Genomic DNA, 19088 nt, shown 5'->3' on the forward strand with positions numbered 1-19088 from the left:
GTTTGACGTTCCAGTTTAGCTGGTCATCTGTGGGCTCGTTTAACATCTCGTTTCTGTTTGGCTGCCATTTAATGAAGAAAATCAGTTCAGAGTACTGAATCCTTAAAAACAGGGCTATGAAAATGAAGGGAAAAGGGTCAGCCACTGCAGCCCACCAAGACACCCCCTGATCTACAGCATTCAACATTTGATAATACTTTGCGTTGTGTAAAGCTTTACCAATCATCCATCCATCCATCCATTTTCCAACCCGCTGAATCCGAACACAGGGTCACGGGGGGGTCTGCTGGAGCCAATCCCAGCCAACACAGGGCACAAGGCAGGAACCAATCCTGGGCAGGGTGCCAACCCACCGCAGGACACACACCAAGCACACACTAAATTTAGAATCGCCAATCCACCTAACCTGCATGTCTTTGGACTGTGGGAGGAAACCCACGCAGACACGGGGAGAACATGCAAACTCCACGCAGGGAGGACCTGAGAAACGAACCCCAGGTCTCCTAACTGCGAGGCAGCAGCGCTACCCACTGCGCCACCGTGCCACCCTTTACCAGTCATTTTTGTTTTCATTTAAAATTGAAAGGTGTGCTGCTTCTGGAACATTCAAACGAAACGGTCCTTGTTAACAGATCAGGACGTGAGTTCATGTTCACTTTGGAGCCAACGGGTGGGTTTTTCCTTCGTGGTCGGCCTTGTGCAGTAATTACTGTACTTCACTCGTGGGTGCCCCCCTGTGTGGAGTTTGCATGTTCTCCCCATCTCCCACAATCCAAAGACCTGCGGCCTCAGTAGATTGGCGCTGCCAATTTATCCCATGTTTTTTTTTTTGGCTTCGATTTGATTTCTGTTAATCGTCGATTATCAAGCAGTTCGAGCTGCTCGCCTTCAAGGGGGCCCAAATGTGATGTCGACCCCCGGATGAATCGAGCTGTGCAAAACTTCAAGGGGGAACCATTGGACTTTGAACTAAACTGACAATGAATCCAGTCACTCTAAACTTCAAGGCCAGGGAACTCCTCTCTGGTGCACAAAAAGCTGTAGTTGCCCACCAAGTTGTTTCCGGGGACCCCCCCCCCCTTTTCCGATGTCTGGCTTTGGTGTTGGTGGTGTGGTTGTATTCTCCTACGATGGACTGGTGCCCTGCCTGGAGTTTGTTCCTGCCTTGCACCCTATGCTTGCTGGGATGGCCTCCAGCCCCCCCGTGACCCTGCTCAGAGTTAAGTGGGCTTAGAAAATGGTGTCCATCTAATGCCATATCATAAATTATATAAATTTATATAACTATATAAAACCAGCCTTTTCTCTGGTGACTTTATAAGTAGAGATAAATGTGTAATGGAGGTCATTGAATGGGCTGGAGGCTGCACTGGCACTGGCGGCCCTTTGCTTCGAGTCCTGTGCCTTCACTTGTTCAGACTCCACCAGCCTGGCCTGCTGTTGCCCCGCGGGGTACTTCACACTATAGCGTCTTTTACGTGGCCCACTTTTAATGCAGCACCGATTGTAAAGAGCAGTGTGGGGTTTGTGACTGTTTTGTGTCCCAGTGCTTCAAGGCATTCGACTCCTTTTGTGTACAATTGAGCCAAGTCGCCACCATACAGGAGCCCACCGGTGAGCTTTATGGCGATCTAGAAATGAGAGAAAAAGTCACAGGTTAGCCCCAGGAATGTCGGGATTGGAGCCGCGCTCGTTTTACAGTGGGGATGTCGATTACTACAGAGAAACGCAGCTTTCAGTAACATGCAATTTTATATTTTAGATGCAAGGAGAAGCCAATAGTCACCCGCACTTCTGTCGTCCTCTTCTTTAGATTGGCTGTACGCCATTCCCTGTGCGCGTGTGGTCACAATGGTAACGTTTAGACCTCCATCAGTCAGCGTTCAGTCTTGTTGTTTTCTAAGAGTCTCCATGGCCGGTCCGCTCACCGTTTGTACCAAAGAAGAGCGGCGGTCCGCCTCTTTGTGGGCCAAAATCCTCTTTGGTGCAGCAGAATCGCGGTTACAGACGTGGTGGACGTGTTTGCACTTTTCAATCCCATTCGTGAACAGTCCGCGGTGGTGGGAAGGCCGTCTCCATATTGTGGAGTGGGACACCAGCCAGTCTACAATAGAATATTGTGAAAAAGTGGAATCATTTTCTGAGATACTGAATTTTGGGGTTTCGTTACCTTTAAGCTAAAATGAAAAGAAATAAAATGCCTGAAATGCATCACTCTGTGTGTAATGAATCTATTTAAATGTACGAGTTTCCCTTTTTGAATTGAATTACTGAAATAAATTAGCTTTTCGTTGATATTCTAATTTATTGAGATGCACCTGGGGAGGCGCAGTGGGTAGCGCTGCTGCCTCGCAGTAAGGAGACCCGTCTGGGTTTGTGTCCCGGGTTGCGTGGACTTTGCATGTCCTCCCCATGTCTGCGTGGGATTCCTCCCACAGTCCAAAGACATGCAGGTTAGGCGGACTGGCGGTCCTAAATTGTCCCTAGTGTGTGTGCCCTGCGGTGGGCTGGTGTCCTGCCTTGCACCCTGTGTGCACTAGCAGACCCCCTCCGCCCCCATGTGACCCTGTAGTTAGGATACAGCGGGTTGGATAATGGATGAGATGCACCTGTGTATGTTGTTGACTTGCTTTTTGTTTCGTGATGCGTGTGGGAGGTTGAAGCGCTGCGTTTTGTTTGTTGCGTCCAATTCCTTATTATAGTGGATAACAATTCTTTTGTAACTCAACTTTGCTTCTGTACTTGTGGTGGTCTCCCGCTCCCCCGGATCATTTCTTTATATGCTTTTTTCCCCCCCAATCTCTTTGCTGCTGCTCTAGGACAGCAGTGCATGTTATCGTGCCAGCTCAGGGAGCGGTACAAAAGGGCCAGGCGTGTTACTAGAATGATCCTGTGGCAGTGCCAATGAGAGAACTTCAACTGCCAGCGTTCCACTCTTAATAGAAAAAAAATGCGAAGGCCGAAGCTTTACTACAGCAGGGGGAAGAAAGCCACACATAACAGCCATCCCAAACTAAACAAACATCACCACCAAAGTGTGGGTACTTGCGGACTTGCCTGCACACGAGTTGGTTATGCAGATCACTAAACGGTTGTAACAGTTCATCTTTATCGGTAACGCTAATTTTGTTTTAGCTCCGATGTCTTCTGGATGTGTGGTCGTTGCTCGGCCTCACCACTCCAGGGCCATTTTGGTTTTATTCCCAGCCTAGACACACGGCTTGCTTGCTTGATCTTTCCATATGTCAGCGTCTGTCTGTCCGTCCACACAAGTTTTTGCCACATCCTAAAGATCGAATAACTGGCACCATTACGATAGCCCAGTGTCACGGGTGGTGGCTGATTTGTTTCGAACATAGTTTTGTTAAACTTTACTTGCTTATATGGAATGTCATTTGAGTGCCAGGGGCATGTGGTCTGGTGCTGGCTCCGTTAATGGGGGTGTTGGGGAAAGCTTCTGAATGTGGATGATGGCTTCATTTCTGGAAAAGGTCTTGCCTTGCACAAATCATCCGGTCGAATTAGTGGTGGATAAAAAAGAAATAAATAAAAATAAACTGGACCGGCTCAGTTGATGTATTTCTTTCATGTTGCAATTTTATTAAATATGAATGTAAAAACATTCAAAATGGAAGTTATGCCTCTGATCCAGATCCACAGGATTGTCAAGGCATGCCTCTTCGAATTAGAAAGTTCTGCTTCAGTAGATGGTGTGGGTGGGCTCGCTGCTGTTCCTGTATCTGTCCAGATACCTCAGTGGCTGACCCTGAGGGAATTTCTTCTGTGGAGGGTGGTACACTGGCGGCCGGTGGTACTCAAACACGGGTTCCTTCATGTCTGTTAGAAGAATGAGAGAGAGAGAGAGAGACGATAACATGAACATGTTTGCCAACGGTTCAAGTCGGCATTTGACTAAAAATACAAATGAGTATTTTAAGCAATAGAAAGATTACAATAAAACAATACCAGAATAACCCACTTCATTAAAACCCTGTGCCACACACCATAGGTCACATGTAGAGAGTGACACCCGTTAGTTTGTCCTGTCCTGGCCTTAAATGTATACCTGGGAAAACCGGCTTGATGCCGTTTACCTCTTATTGGGGGCGATTTGCACCTTTTAAAGGAGGAGCCGTTGCACTTGCAGAACAGTTTTGTTTAAAGGGGGGAATTTTTAAACCAGAAACGTGTGGAGGGACCGCTGGAGAGGGAAACCAGGAGCGACGGCACACAAGCGCAGGAAATCCAGAAACTGAGGCCAACGACTTTAAGTTGAATTTCTGTCCGGGTGTCTTATCAGAAGGCTGACCCTTTTGTTCGTTTGTTTGTATTGTCTCTGGTAGGACAGCACATTTAGATTTGCGTCACCTTGTTGGAGATTCCTTCCATCGACCTTCTTACTGAACCGCAAGGACTAGAAAAACAGACTTACAGTGGCTTGCAAAAGTATTCGGCCCCCTTGAACTTTTCCACATTTTGTCACATTACAGCCACAAACATCAATCAATTTCATTGGAATTCCACGTGAAAGACCAACACAAAGTGGTGTACATGTGAGAAGTGGAACGAAAATCATACGATTCCAAACATTTTTTACAAATAAATAACTGCATCCGTTAACAGTAAAATGCCTGGGCCACCGTAAGATGTGCACATTCAGTCCAACTGACCTTCCTATACCAGCTGTGGTTCAGAATTCAGCTTTTAGCTTAGTGGGGTTGTGGGCATTTACTGCTTACTCAGACCGTCACCCGTAAGAATGAGAGATGGCGTTCTCCTTTGTCCCTTTTCAGATGGAATACTTTAATAATGGTTTGAAATAAGAGAAAAATAATGTACAATCTATGCTACTCGTCGATGCCCTACGTGCACCTTCGCCATTGCTCCTTGGCCTTTCCTCGATATCCTTGTGTGTCTGAACCGCTCTGGCCTGGCACTCCTGCCCTCGTTTGTGCCCATAAAGCCTGCTTTCTCGGACTCTCATTTCAAGGCACCTCCTGTCTGCTTTTTGACTGCTACCAATGGTAGATGAGCCATTGTGAAATCATTCTTGTGTATACTTTCAGTCTTTGAAGGCGACTCCCAGCATGCCTCCTACACCTTTACCCTTCCTCCTCCGTCTCAGCCTCTCTTGCCCGGCCTTTCCTCCGTCAATCACGTCACCAAAGCCAGACTGATCAGATTGCTTGAAGTCGTGTGTTTTATTATTAAATAGTACGTACTGTTTGTGTTCAGCTGATGCTTTTTTTAATCCAAGACCACAGACCACTCTCTCTTTTATTTTCTCAGAGATAGAAATTGAGAGTAACCCTGCGGTTTAATAGAAAATGAGAGGAGCCCTGTGGTTGAACGTCCAGTGTCTTGATGGTCCGCTGCACCACACTGGCTAAACCTCTTATTCTGAATATTAATGAATGTCTGTAACAGTCTGTCTGTATGATGAAACAAAGCAGACGTTCATAAAGACTCACAGATTCCATCATCTGCAGGTCCAAAAGGCGGAATCTGACGCTCCCTATCACTAGTGCAGGAAACTGAGCCTGTGGGTTTTGCTGTTAAACACACACCTCTATAGAGTGCAACAGCAGGACGTGCGTTTTATTTACAAAGACTCGGCCTACTTACGGAGTATCTGATGAAACGTGTTGGTCACAGAGTCATCCCACAGACACTGGAAAAATGCGAGTCCCGCTGGCGTCATGGCGTCCTGGTGTCGCCGGTAGAAGTCCAGAGTCTGGAATGTGCGCATCTGAAGGCTGTGACTGACGGACAAGGAGAAGATGGCCGTTAACTTCACTAGAACAAGCACAGGGAATTCCTCATTTTTTTCAGATGAGGGAAGAAAGCATAAGCAGATAGTGCGAGTGTTAGAACTGCACAAATACAGCAATATGGTATATAAAATCCAACGTCTGACTGTCTGTCTGCTTTTCACGAGAGAACTACTTAATGGATTTCTTTCTAGAAATTTCCTTGAACTTTCTGGTTGATTTGGCGATTTCTGTCATCGCACACAGTATCAGTTGGCTTGCGGTAGCGATTTGCTCGCACTAATCCGAGTCGGAGGCTGCAGGCCGAGGGGAGGGGAAGTGGGCGGGGCCCTCCTCACACACACGCCAGTCTCTGTTCACTTCACCTCTCGCCACCTGTTGGAGCGCACCTCGCCTCCTCTTAGCTAGCGATACCCGTTTGTTCAGCAGACATTCTCATCTGCAGATTGCTAAGGAGTATCGTTTGACGTTTTTGAGAGAGATCAGAGCTACGTGTGTTTTAGAGGGTAGCTGCTCACTGGCAGAGATATCACGGCCACGGGGAGGGACGCTCTCCCGTCGGAGCTGAACACCATCAGATAGGGTGCCGACGTTTGACGGTGGTGTTCACCTGCCTTCCGCTTGGCCAGAATTACATTTTTTTTAACTTTTAAAGTTTGTCCTGTTTCATTACCACGTGGGTGGAGCTGCGGGGGGGACAGCCAGTATGTTGTAGCTGTGCAGACCCTATGTCGACTATTTTATATTTTTGCCACTGTTTGGAGGAGAGAACACAACAAAGAATCTCGCTGTACCACATACACACAGCAATGAACCCGACCTCACTTGCCCAAGGACCTCACTCTGTCTTCTCTATCTTCAAAATATTACGACATACCGTAGGAAAAACGTTTAGGAAACAAATGGTTCCTGCTAGCAAGCCGTCAAACTTAACAGATTTTATTCCAACACCCCTCCCCTACTCCACCTCCACACTAAACTCACACTTTGCGCCAGTCCCAGCAGTACTGGGTACCCACTACCACCACGCCAACCGAGTTGCCAAATCGGCCTAAATTGTGTATCTTAAGAAGGCAGAAAGAAACCAGAATACCCATAATAAAATGGCGACAGTAACTGGGCCGGACCCCTAACAGGGCTACAATAGTACTTTAACCACACAGCGCCATCTTTTAGATCATATTTCATGTTTAAATTAAGTGTGCAGTTTTTTTCCCCACGTTGCAAGTAAAAAAAATCTGGGAAAATGGAATTAAAAATATTCAAAATTTTTAGATCTTATTTGATTGCTGCATTAGTTTCATATGAATAAGCCTACATGCACAAAAAGACTTTTAATTTACAGTTTCTGTGGTCCTTACCACGGCGAGGGCCTGCTGTCCTCCTTGAAGTCAATACGGTTGTCCTGCTTGAAGAGGATGAAGATAAACCGATGGTACCCTGTTCCTTTAGCAGGGAATGGTGGGATGTAGTGACATATTTCTTCTCCAGACTGCACTGCGTTCCCAGGAATATTTCCACTAAAACAAAGGATGCATCAAGGAAAAGAAAAGAAAAAAAAAAAAGTGTTTTCAATGTGGTCTCGTACAGACACTGTGGCATAATAGTCCATTACATCAATTTTGTCATTTAGAACATTTTTACTCGCAAAGACGTCCACACATCACCCAATAGCATGACTTCTGACACTGCGGTAAATCAGACGTTAAGGTCGGGTGTTCGTTTACCAACGGCCTTCACCATTCACTCCTGTAGCACAGTCGGCAGGACTGGAGGTCAGCAACTTGTAGTCCTCAGTGGCAGTCAGACGTAGTTGGTCTTTTTCATCGTTTTCATTAATATTGAGTGGCAGCACACAAGTTTATTTTTTTTGGCAATATGTTTTTCAGACATCAGATGGCCGCAGTATACTGTCCTGAGCAGCATTCTGAATCTCCTCAAAATGGCTTACCCAGAGTCCTACTTGGGACAAATGGTATTTACACCAGAATTGTGAGCGTGAGACACCTCGCCAAGGAGGGTGACCCATACTGCCACACAGGCAGAGTGAAAAACATGAAAAAGCTCATTCAGGTTCTCCCAGTAAAAAAATAAATCAAGCTACAGTTTGGTGTTATGGTCAGCGTTGGCATACAATGAAGGGCGTTAGACAAATCGTTTTATTGTACTGTTTAAAAAAAACAAACAAAACAAATACCCTGAATATGAAGGGTCCAAGGAACCCTCTACGGTGGTACATAAAAGCTTCAGTTTAGAACATCTCAACTGTTTACTTACACAAGCCAGTGAAGATATTCAGATTCGTCATCTTGGAGATGGCCATCTATTTAAAATAGGAGAGCAGAAGCAGTCAGTTCAGGCAAATCAAATGTAATTCACACACTGACAGGATTACGAGCACCAGACGTTGTGCGTCTTTGTTGGTGTTACGTTAACGTGATTGTTCTGATGAGACTGAGAACACACGACAAACCCACCTGAGAGACTCTGAACCCCCAACATCCCTCTATAGTTTGATGCCCACGACCCTCTCCACTCTTCGAAACTGAACAGCTGTTGCTTACATCCTGGCACCCGGGTTTCCTCCGACATCCCCAAAGACGCAAACGGCCATTCTAAATTGGCACTGTGTGATTCTGGACGTATGCATAAGTGAACCTGGCCACCCCATCTTGTCTCGTCTTGCTTTAGATCAGCTCACTTATTGGCGAGCAGTTGTTGTGGATGAAACCCACAGCGTGGTTTGTGCCGCCGTTGTACTTTAGTGCCACTTCCTTAACCGCTCCAGCTCTTCGGCTTGACTCGCGGTGCTCACATTTTTCAAGGATGTCGTTTCCTCTTCCTTCCCAAAAGCAGGCCTGGTTAAGTGGGGACTCTAAATTGATTACAGGTTGTGTGTGTGTGTCGGGGGTGACTGTACCCTCTGACGGCCCACCCATTTCCTAATATGGTTAAATACTGGGTTTTGTAAATGGGAAGATGGATGCTTTCACAGCAGAAATAAAAAGCACCTACCGGGATTAGTCAACAGTAACGTCCACAGCGATCCTTCTTCTGCTTCAAAATTCACACGTGGAGGAGAACATGCCTAAACATTTGATATAACCATAAAAAAATAAAAACTACAAGTCAATAACTGTGGCTTTGGTTGAGTTTACAGTCACTGAATGAGGTAGGTACCAATTACTTTCTGGGGGAAGATGACCCATTTTTAAACCACCAACTTTCAGAGTAATCTGCCAAACTAACAGGTGCAGTATGAAGTCGGTAGAGCGCGGCGGCTTACACAGTATGGCCAGTCGTGGATTTAGTACCAGCTGAAATAAAGATACTAATATGGCAGAATTGCGTACCCATTTGGCAAGATAACCTTCTCCGATCCAGTTACCTAATTTGTGTTTACGTGGAGATGAAGCCAAACCCAACCTCTAAGCACTAGGAGCAGCGCGAGAGCCGAGGCCCACTAACCAGGGCTGTGGAGTCGGTACACTCGGAGGCCTCCGATTAATCCAGGGGTCTTGGTGGGCCGCAGTGGCTGCAGGTTTTTCCCCCCCCAACTCATTTGCTTAATAAGAAGCCTTTGTTGCTCAAGTAACACTCCTGCTTCACTTCAGTGGACTCGCTTGTTAAGATTTTGACCCTTTATTGCTTATTTTCGTCTTAAACTGCTGTATTCGTGTTTTTTAAATTGCTCCTAATTAATAACAACATACAAGAGAGACCAGCATTTCTCCGTTTAGCTCGTTACCATTGTGTGTTTATCAGGCACTATTGGGTTTAATTAAATACCTGGAAGGAAAGTGAAGAGAAAAAAGTGAAGGACTGAGAATTACTCGTCCATTTTGGCCTTCAAATCATTTGGATGAGATCCTTAGGGTACGAGAATGAGCTGACATAGCAGAGTTAAAGCGCCAACAAGCCGTGAAATGAAATTATTGGCAAGAATGGCTTTCTGATTGAGCAACCGGGTTAGAACAAAAACCTGCAGCCACTGCGGCCCTCCAGGAATGGGATTGCAGACCCCTGGTTTAATCGAACTACCGAGTCCCCTCTTTGTAATTCAATTACTGTAGGCACACAAGATACGAGGCGGTTGAGGGCTCGCTGAAAAGTGACGAGTGCCAAATCACCCAAGTGTCTCGGTCATGAGGTACACACAGGACTGCTGTGCAGGCGTATATGAACGACGTCTCTCTAGGGGGGTGTGTGTGTATTTTTCAGCATAATGTCACTGCGAGCGGAAGGAGCCTGTGCGTGTCGTCACGGCGGATGCAGAAGACGCTCCTGTGAGAGTACGGCAGAGGCACGAGATTGAATTCATTCATTGCATTAAGCTATGGAAGAGCGGTTATGAAATTCTTGAAATTTTATAGTAAATGTACAGCGATTTATACAATCAACCATGGTGCTGCGTTTTGGGGGTGGATGCACCTTAAGGTCGGTGAAGGACGGAGAGCATCCACCGCGGTTACAGACGTCAGCATTGCCGGGGTTAATGAACTGACAGAAGGCGTGCTGTGGGCACATTGAACTTGAAGGAAGCGACTTTGTTAAATGAAGATGAACTTGTGGGGTCGTCTGATTCTTAATAAAAGATTTGGTACGTTTTCAGTCAGCCCTCGTATTTCCATCACTGCCCAAGTGAATCGGCAGACTACTTTTCAGCACCGGTTTAAAAGGCTGTGGCAATGCTGCTGTGGCTTTTTAATATTAAATAACGCTTACAAAATTTTTAAAAAGTTATATTTTTAGCAAAAGGCTAGAAGGAAAAACTTGTATTAGTATAAGTGAAATTAGAAATTAACACATTAGTTGGTCCTCCAACTGGCAGGGAAAACCACAGAAATTGCCACAGTAAGTTTAAAAAGTGTGGTGCCAAGGTGTTGCCCGCTCCGCTTGGATCTCAACCAGGATGGTTCGCCGTGTGCTGGGTGCAGCAACGTGCTGCAATCAGTGGATGGTCCGAACCCCACATTAAAATTTAGTTCCAGCCAAGAGTGGGTACGTTTTTACCAACCCAGTCACGTCTTGTGACTCCACAGCCCTGCAACGGACGCACCCACACACTCTCACAGAGTTCATCTGGGGTCGCCAGGTCACCTTAACCCTCAACCCTTTGGGGTTATGGGAGGAAAAACCCACAGACGCACAAGATGAACCTGCAAACTCCACACAGACGACAGCCAGGCCTGGGATTCAACACCAGGGCACAGGATCTGCAAAGCGGCAGCGCGGACCACCATGCTGCCCTCGCTCATCCACTGCAGCGAGTAATCAAGAGCGAGCCAGAGCGGTATTATGGGAAATGGAGCTTTCCTTTTCTGCGATGAACTTACCTCAGTGGGAGTGACAACATTCCCATGATGCACGGGCACCCGGCCCACCGCCTCCCCACTACTGTACTCGATCTCTATTGGCACGTGGGGCAGAAAATGGGCACCCTGGAGCAGGTCTTTGTATATGCCGTAGTGTTCGGCTATTCTTCGAATGTGATAGCGGCCGTTCGTTTTCTCCCATTCCGCTTTCATGTCAGGCAGGGGAACGTGCACTGAAACACAACGGGACTCGTTACAAACTCCGTCCACGCTGGTCACACTTAAAACAAACCCCAGAGCCAGTGGCTTATTACAAAAACAACACAATAATCCAACAACCGCACATCCCACGGTTAGAGGGTGAACTGCATAGCAAGCGGGCAATCGTTCCAAAAAATGACCCTTTGGCAGCCCAGTCATCTACACGTGACACAAAAATTCACAATCGCAGTTGAAGAAATGACCTGATTAGGTCAGATACGTACATGTACGCCGACGTGCTGCCCGCTCCATCTCGCTGCTCCTGTGGTTCTCCTTCAGGACTTTCCTCCTCTCCTTTACCTCTCGGCCCCGTGCACCACGAGAAAAGGGCAAGCCGATGTCCACGGCGTCCGTGTGCCCTGCGCCAAACACGAGCAACAGAAGAAGAATTCACAAGTTAGTGCCAGTTACCTCTGCTAGGGGGCCGATTCTCCCATCATCCATCTCTTCGTCCTAGTCGGGTTTTGGAAGGGCGCAGTTTTTGTTCTCCGCCCCTCCACTGACGCCAGACCTTTAGTCTCACGTGTGCCGTAAGTGCGTCAGGCCAAACACCTTCTGCATTTGGCTGTTTGGGTTAAATTGGCTGCGAGTGGTGCATGAATGCAGTGTGCTGGATTAGGAAATGAAGTTCTTTTTAGTCTGCGGTGGGCTGGCACCCTGCCCGGGGTTTGTATCCTGCCTTGTGCCCTGTGTTGGCTGGGATTGGCTCCAGCAGACCCCTGTGACCCTGTAGTTAGGATATGGCGGGTTGATGGATGGATGGATTTCTTTTTTGTTTGTTTGGCCCTCCTTGCCTTTTCTGGACAGCACAGTGTTAATAGAAAAGACCCCCCCCCTTCCCCTTCAAAAAAATTACCTTTTTTTTTTTGCTTTAATGAAAACACATAAAAAAATATTTCTTCCCAGCTTTACTTACTCAATGCCACCTCTAACATCCAGATGAAAGATATCACAGCTACAGTTAAGAAGAATGATTAAAAAAAAAAAAAAATCAAAATCGACCTGCTGAGATTAATAAAGGATCAACCCCCCCCATGTCATTTTGTTGACCCCCATTTTCTTTAATGACAGCCTTGAGTCTGTTGAGATTCTTCTCTATCAGCTTTGCACACCTAGATTGTGTAATATTTGGACCCCCACTCTTCTTTACAGTTTAATTGTTCAAGTTCGGTCACATTGGATGGTGAGTGTTGGTGCTCTGCTATCTTCAGATCTTTCCACAGATTTAGGTCTGGGCTCTGACTGGCCACACCAGGACATTCACTTTTTTCTCCATCAGCCACTGTGTGGTCAATTTTGCTGTGTGCTTCGGGTTGTTGTGTTGAAAGGTGAACATGACAACATCTTCCAACGTTCTAGCAGAGGGTAGCAGGTTTTCCTCCAGAATTTGATGGTATGTTGCCCCATCCATTTTTCCTTCTACCCTAACGAGAGGCCCAGGCCCCCCACAACAGGATGCTGCCCCCTCCATGCTTTACTGTAGGTATGGTGTGTCGTGGGCGGTGAGCTGCATTGGTGTACCGTTTGGCATTGAGGCCAAATAGTTTGATTTTGGTCTCATCTGACCATAAGAACTTTTTCCACTTGGCATCAGAATCTTCAAGGTGCATTCTGGGAAAAGCTCAAAATGAGCCTTAATGGGGCCTTTCTTGAGATGTGGCTTTTTCCTTGCGACCCTCTCGAACAAGCCACAATGGTGGAGCGCTTGTGAAATTGCTGTCACATGCACACAATGACCACTCAATCCTGTAACTCCTTCAGAGTGGCCATTGCCCTCTCAGTAGCCTCTCTTACCAGTTTCCTCCTTGCTCTTCCATCCAGTTTGGAGGATCCAGGGAGGGTCCTAGAAGTACCAAACACTTCTTTACGATGGACTTTACCGAGCTCCTTGGGATTGATAAAGCCATTGAGATGTTCTTGTCTCCATCTCCTGTCTTATGTCCGTCCACAACTCTATCCTCGAGATCTTTTGAAAGTGACTTGCCCCCCATAGTCAGCTGTTTGCTGTCAGTTGTACTACTAAGCAAGGGAATGAATGGACCAGGAACAGCTTCACTAATCGCACTCATTGCAACTGAGCACAGGTGGGAGGAAGCCAGTAACCGCAATGGAGATGGTGGGCACGGACACCGGATTGACTTGGGGGTCCTTTTATTAATCTCAGTATTTCTTGCTTTTCATTTTTAAAATTCTTCTCAACTGTAGCTGTGATGTCTTTCACTTGGATGTTAGAGATTGCATTGAGTAAGTAAAGCTGGAAAAAATATTGGTTTGTGTGTTTACATTTAAGGCTGTAAAGCAAAAAAAAAAAAGGGAATATTTCAAAGTGGGGGGGATTCCTCTCTATACCCACTGCTGCTGCCTCGCGGTATGGCAGTCAGGGTCCACATGTATGGAGTTTGCATGTGTGTCACTGTAGGCTTCCTCCCACAATCCAAAGACCTGCAGTTGAGGGGGGGCCTGCCAATTGTAAATTGCCCCCGGGGTGTGTGTGTGTGTGTGTGTGTGTTGGCCCTGTGATGGACTGGCGCCCTTTGCTAGCCCCCCGTGACCCTGTTCAGGACTAAGCACTTTAGGAGACGACCGAGCGACTGACTGACCTTTTCCCCGAGTGATGTAGTCCCGGTATGTTTTCCACCAGTGAGGCCTCTCGCTCTCCTCTTCGACCGCCTTCAGGTATCGGTGGTAACTGCGGTACTTCTCTAGGGAGTCCAGGTTACTCGTGTCAATGTCCTCATTGGGCATCTTCCCTAAAGGGACCCCCTTTACACAACAAGCGGCTGGAAGATTAGAAACACACTTTGGATTAATGGAAGCGGATTTAATGTCAAAGGCAGAAAAAAAAATGATAGCGCAGCTCGCGTGTGCCCACCTACATCCACACAAGCCCACCTCATCCATTTAAAAGGCAAGTGAGGGCACTTCCTAAAATTTCTCACATATACGTTCACTAGACCCTCTATTAGGCCCACCTCCCTAGCACGGAGTAAAGCCCACTAAGCGGGGCTCCAATTTTATGAAAGAAATCCACAAATACGAGTTGAATCCGAAAAACGATTTCCTGGCTCAGGGCTGAACCTGCAGCTTGGCAGAGGAAAAGAAAAAATCTCTACTGAACGTTATTTTAGACGATCAAAGTGAATACAATGGACGAGCTTCTGTCACACTAACTGGACATCACGGCCTCCACTAACACACAAGAGCTGGCAGAGGTTGGCGTGGACTGTGGACAAACATCCCAAGATGCTCCATACTTTTAATTCCGTCAAGAGAAGACCGTTGTAGGAACACAGGCAGACATTGAGAACCGCTCTGATGGGGCTCACCTTCCCCTTGTGACGGTGGCATTGCCCTTTTGGAAGACGCCAGCCAGCAAAGGTCATGGAGTGACTGGCAGGACCCGCCGTGTATCTGCACACGTTCAGACTGGCCAGACGAATCAACTGAGGCGAGCAGCCGGGAGCCCATACTGTGATTTGCCAGATTACCCGAGAGACCACAAACGCCTGCGACAATGCCAACTGTCCTCTGAAATGGGGAGGGAACCACGTAGGTGAAGTGTCGTGTGTCCCAATGTGTGCAGACTCCTTTAAAATGGACGTCCACCCCGTGCACTTTAATCGCGTCTCAATTGTTCAACTTGTAATTTGAAACTGTGGAGCAGAGGGGGGGGGAATTGAGGGTGGGGGAAAAACAAGGGGGTCTTTGTCCCAAACATTCTGGAGGCCTTACTGTATATTTACTAACACGCCAGGTTCTACTACTTGTAAACAGAATTTTGTAATAATTCTCTTTATTTGCCTCATAGCTCAAGTTACCCTCCAGAGAGACGCTAAGGGGGGTCTCGGCACAGGGTCAGCTACTTGTGCTGCGCAGGTCGAGGGCCTTACTTCAGCACTGTTTCTGGGACCACCGAGATTCAAACCCATAACTTGCACAGATCCTTTCGCCAGAGCACCACCACGCCAAACAGAAATGTTCTTTTAAGGCATAGAAATAGTAGTAGTGAGGGATTGTGGAAGAGAGGTGAAGAAGAAGAAGAGAGTGCAGGCAGGGTGGAGAAGAGTGTCAGGAGTGAGCTGTGACAGACGAGGGTCAGTGAGAGTGACAGGGAAGGTCTACAGGATGGTGGTGAGGCCAGCTGTGTTATATGGGTTGGTGACGGTGGCACAGGAGACAGAGCTGGAGGTGGCAGAGATAAAGATGCCAAGATTTGCATTGGGGGTGACGAGGATGGACAGGATTAGAAATGAGGACATTAGAGGGTCAGCTCAGGTAAAGATGTAAAGGACATTGGGACAATCTGGGCGAGAATTCTGACTCTACCATTTGAATGTCTCAACAGAAATCGAGACTCATCAGACCAGGCAACATTTTTCCAGTCTTCAACTGTCCAATTTTGGTGAGCTCGTGCAAATTGTAGCCTCTTTTTCCTATTTGTAGTGGAGATGAGTGGTACCCGGTGGGGTCTTCTGCTGTTGTAGCCCATCCGCCTCAAGGTTGTGCGTGTTGTGGCTTCACAAATGCTTTGCTGCATACCTCGGTTGTAACGAGTGGTTATTTCAGTCAAAGTTGCTCTTCTATCAGCTTGAATCAGTCGGCCCATTCTCCTCTGACCTCTAGCATCAACAAGGACTGCCGCACACTGGATGTTTTTCCCTTTTCACACCATTCTTTGTAAACCCTAGAAATGGTTGTGCATGAAAATCCCAGTAACTGAGCAGATTGTGAAATACTCAGACTGGCCCGTCTGGCACCAACAACCATGCCACGCTCAAAATGGCTTAAATCATTCTGACATTCAGTTTGGAGTTCAGGAGATTGTCTTGACCAGGACCACACCCCTAAATGCATTGAAGCAACTGCCATGTGATTGGTTGATTAGATAATTGCATTAATGAGAAATTGAACAGGTGTTCCTAATAATTCTTTAGGTGGGTGTGTGTGTGTATATATATATATATATATATATATATATATAAATAAATAAATAAAATAGCAATGATAAAGCAAACAAATAGAGAGAGAACGCTCCAGCACTCCGAGTCCTCAAACTATATTATATTTTTCTTCATCTTTTAAAGCACTTTGAGCTTCAACATTTGTATGAAAATGTGCTATAGAAATAAATGATGTTGTTGTTGATTGAGCATCTCCAAGATGGCAGGTCCTCTGGGGTGTTCCCAGCAGGCAGTGGTCAGAGGAAGGACAACCGGTGATCCGATGCCAGGCTTTAAGAGCTGCTGTAGCACCAACTGATGAAAGGCGTCCAGGCATGCAGCTGCAGACCACTCGGAGTGCCCATGCTGACCCCTTGCCCCCAGTAGGCACTTCCAGCAGTGGACATGCGAGTGTCAGAAGTCCACCGTGCAGCAATGGAAGAAGGTGCTCTGGTCCGATTGAATCCCTTTTTCCTCGTAGATCACTTTGAAGGCCGGGTACGCGTGCGTCGTATAGTTGGGGAAGAGAAGGCAGCAGAATGCACTGTGGTACTCTGGGCGATGTTCTGATGGGTCCTGGCAGTCATCTGGATGTTACTTTGACACCCACTGGACCTAAAGATCACATTTACCACTTCATGGTAACGGGATTCCATGATGGCAGTGGCTAATGCAGGACACTGAAACAATTGTGCAGGTATGGCTTGAGGAACAGGATAACGGAGTCGAGGGGTTGACTGTTCGTCCAAAGCCACCTGTGGGATGTGCTGGAAGAACAAGTGCGATCCATGGACGTCCCAGCTCTCCACTTCCAAGATCTGCTAACGTCTTCGTGGAGAGAGGCAAGGCATTGGCAGGCGCCTTTAATGTTGTGGCTGATCGCCGTGCAGGTAAACAGCAGTGCGGCTGTGGTTCTAGAAAATGCGTTGTGTTTGTTACAGTTCGTCTAAATGTCAAACTCCACTCACGCTTATAAAGAGCTTTAAAAAAAAATAAAAAGAGCAAAAAACACAAACCCAATAAAAAAGAGAAACGTCTCCTCAGCTCAGCTCGTTAATGACCCGATCCCTCTATCACGCTGGGGCATGCAAATTATTTATCCATTGACATACAGATATGAAAGAATAAATTGTAGTACTAATCATTTTATAATGATACCAGAAGAATAGTGATTATAAATTAAAAAAAAACAAAAAACTCCTAGCCACACAACACAAGCGCGGAAGCCAAGTCGCATTCACTCCGCTCACTTACGGTGTCCCAAAGAGAGACTGAAAGGCGACAACCTAAGCCAGAGGTCTTCTCCCTTCACCCCCTAACCCCCACCCGATCATCCGGTCAACTCTGTACCTGACGTGCTGATCCCTAGGAGTCCCCATTGAGACAAAAATATCGGCGCCACCTTCTTCGCCACTCCACGCACCAAGGGCACCGCCATCTTCCCAGAAAGCAACGGGCGCTGACGCGCTTTAAAGACGTTTCGCCGACTGAAGCAATAGCATTACTCGGCGGGCCTCCGGCGCCACCTACAGGATGGAGGTTTCCTGCATCCATTTCAGTAATGACTACAATGAAAACTTGAATACATTTTACGTGCTTTAAAAGAAAATAAGACCTGCTAAAAAGGCTGCTGTTCGCCACAATTTTTATTTTATCTGTCCATTAATTCTCTGAATAGAATTCGCTTAGTTTTTTGTATTTTTTTGTGTGAAAATACACACCAATTCTTTTGGCGTACGAATTTTCCTGTTTTTTTCTTTTTCTTTTTAGTGTGCTTGTTTTTTCAAGCAAATGGGGGTCTGAAGACGCAGGTTTGAGGTTCGTATACTGGGAGTTAGAGAGTTATTTTCTCCCCACAGTCTTTTTCTCAGAAAGCACAGACATTGGGATTCTTGATGGGATAAATGCATTTGATTGTTGTTTTTTTTAAATAATTATAATAAACAGCCTATATTTGCCTCCGACCCTGCCGAGTCGGTCCACTAACAGTGTTGCGCATGAACGAGTTCCAAAGAGCGCCTTCATTGAACGAGCTCATTTTTCTAAGAACGGTGAACTTAACGTAACGCATTTGCAGGTGAAGAACTTGAACGTAAGGCGAGTTCAGTTTTAGGTGACTTTCGGGATCTGGTTTGGCTCCACATTAAACGCTTTGCCTTACCCGGTGCGGAGCATGACGCAATCTCATTTGTACGCATGTCTGAGGCTTCAGTTGCCTCGTCATCATCTCAGTAGTACGCATGTCTGAGGCTTCGGTAGCTCCGTCATCATCTCACTAGTACGCATGTCTGAGGCTTCAGAGACCGTTCAAAGCTCGTCATGACGCAATCTCAGTACTCTACGCAAAGCTTCCACTCATTATTTGTTCAACGAGCTCCCGTTTGAAGTAGGCTACATATGGCATCAACAGAGTTAAAAAACTCAACAGAATTCCCATTGAAATGAAAGTTTGTAGATGATCAATACATGTTAAATGATCGTGCCCGATTATACGTTGTGGCAAAAAATAAAATTATAAATTATACATCATACAAACGCCGACTTGTTGAATGCATAATGCTGCAAAGAAGAGCTTTAGCAATACGGGTGACGACACATCTCTCACTATAATACTCTCCTAAATATCCATTCTTCGCCTCAACGTTTTCATGCAACACTGAAGGTATGTCATATAGTATACATCTATATATAATTGTTTTCGTCTTCACTACATACATACATGTATACATTAAAAAACATACATTATATACCATCCTCCTGAAAATAGTAGTGGTGCAGCGGTAGCGTTACCGCTTCATACT

The 19088-nt window shown here is 46.4% G+C and overlaps 1 protein-coding gene across 1 annotated transcript; it reads right to left on the reverse strand.

The window, feature by feature from the left end:
* Positions 1–3575: 3575 nt before the first annotated feature.
* Positions 3576–17760, reverse strand: mrpl38 (mitochondrial ribosomal protein L38). The gene is made up of 9 exons (XM_039739622.1): positions 17638–17760; positions 13948–14127; positions 11572–11706; positions 11108–11319; positions 8787–8859; positions 8049–8094; positions 7133–7291; positions 5626–5762; positions 3576–3837 (listed from the first exon to the last, which is right to left on the reverse strand). Exons 1-9 carry the CDS (start codon positions 17723–17725, stop codon positions 3701–3703), a joined length of 1167 nt encoding a protein of 388 aa, XP_039595556.1. The 5' UTR covers positions 17726–17760; the 3' UTR covers positions 3576–3700.
* Positions 17761–19088: the final 1328 nt, after the last annotated feature.

The sequence above is a fragment of the Polypterus senegalus genome, chromosome 17 (assembly GCF_016835505.1).
Source record: "Polypterus senegalus isolate Bchr_013 chromosome 17, ASM1683550v1, whole genome shotgun sequence".
Classification (NCBI taxonomy): Eukaryota; Metazoa; Chordata; class Cladistia; order Polypteriformes; family Polypteridae; genus Polypterus; species Polypterus senegalus.

Excerpts from the sequence above, each read along its gene's own strand:
- mrpl38 (XM_039739622.1), bottom strand. The coding sequence starts at position 17,725 with ATGGCGGTGCCCTTGGTGCGTGGAGTGGCGAAGAAGGTGGCGCCGATA. Across the intron at positions 8,860-11,107 it reads ATGTTGTCACTCCCACTGAG|GCATGTTCTCCTCCACGTGT; the intron begins GTAAGTTCATCG and ends TCAAATGTTTAG. Across the intron at positions 8,095-8,786 it reads GTTACTGTTGACTAATCCCG|ATGGCCATCTCCAAGATGAC; the intron begins GTAGGTGCTTTT and ends TATTTTAAATAG.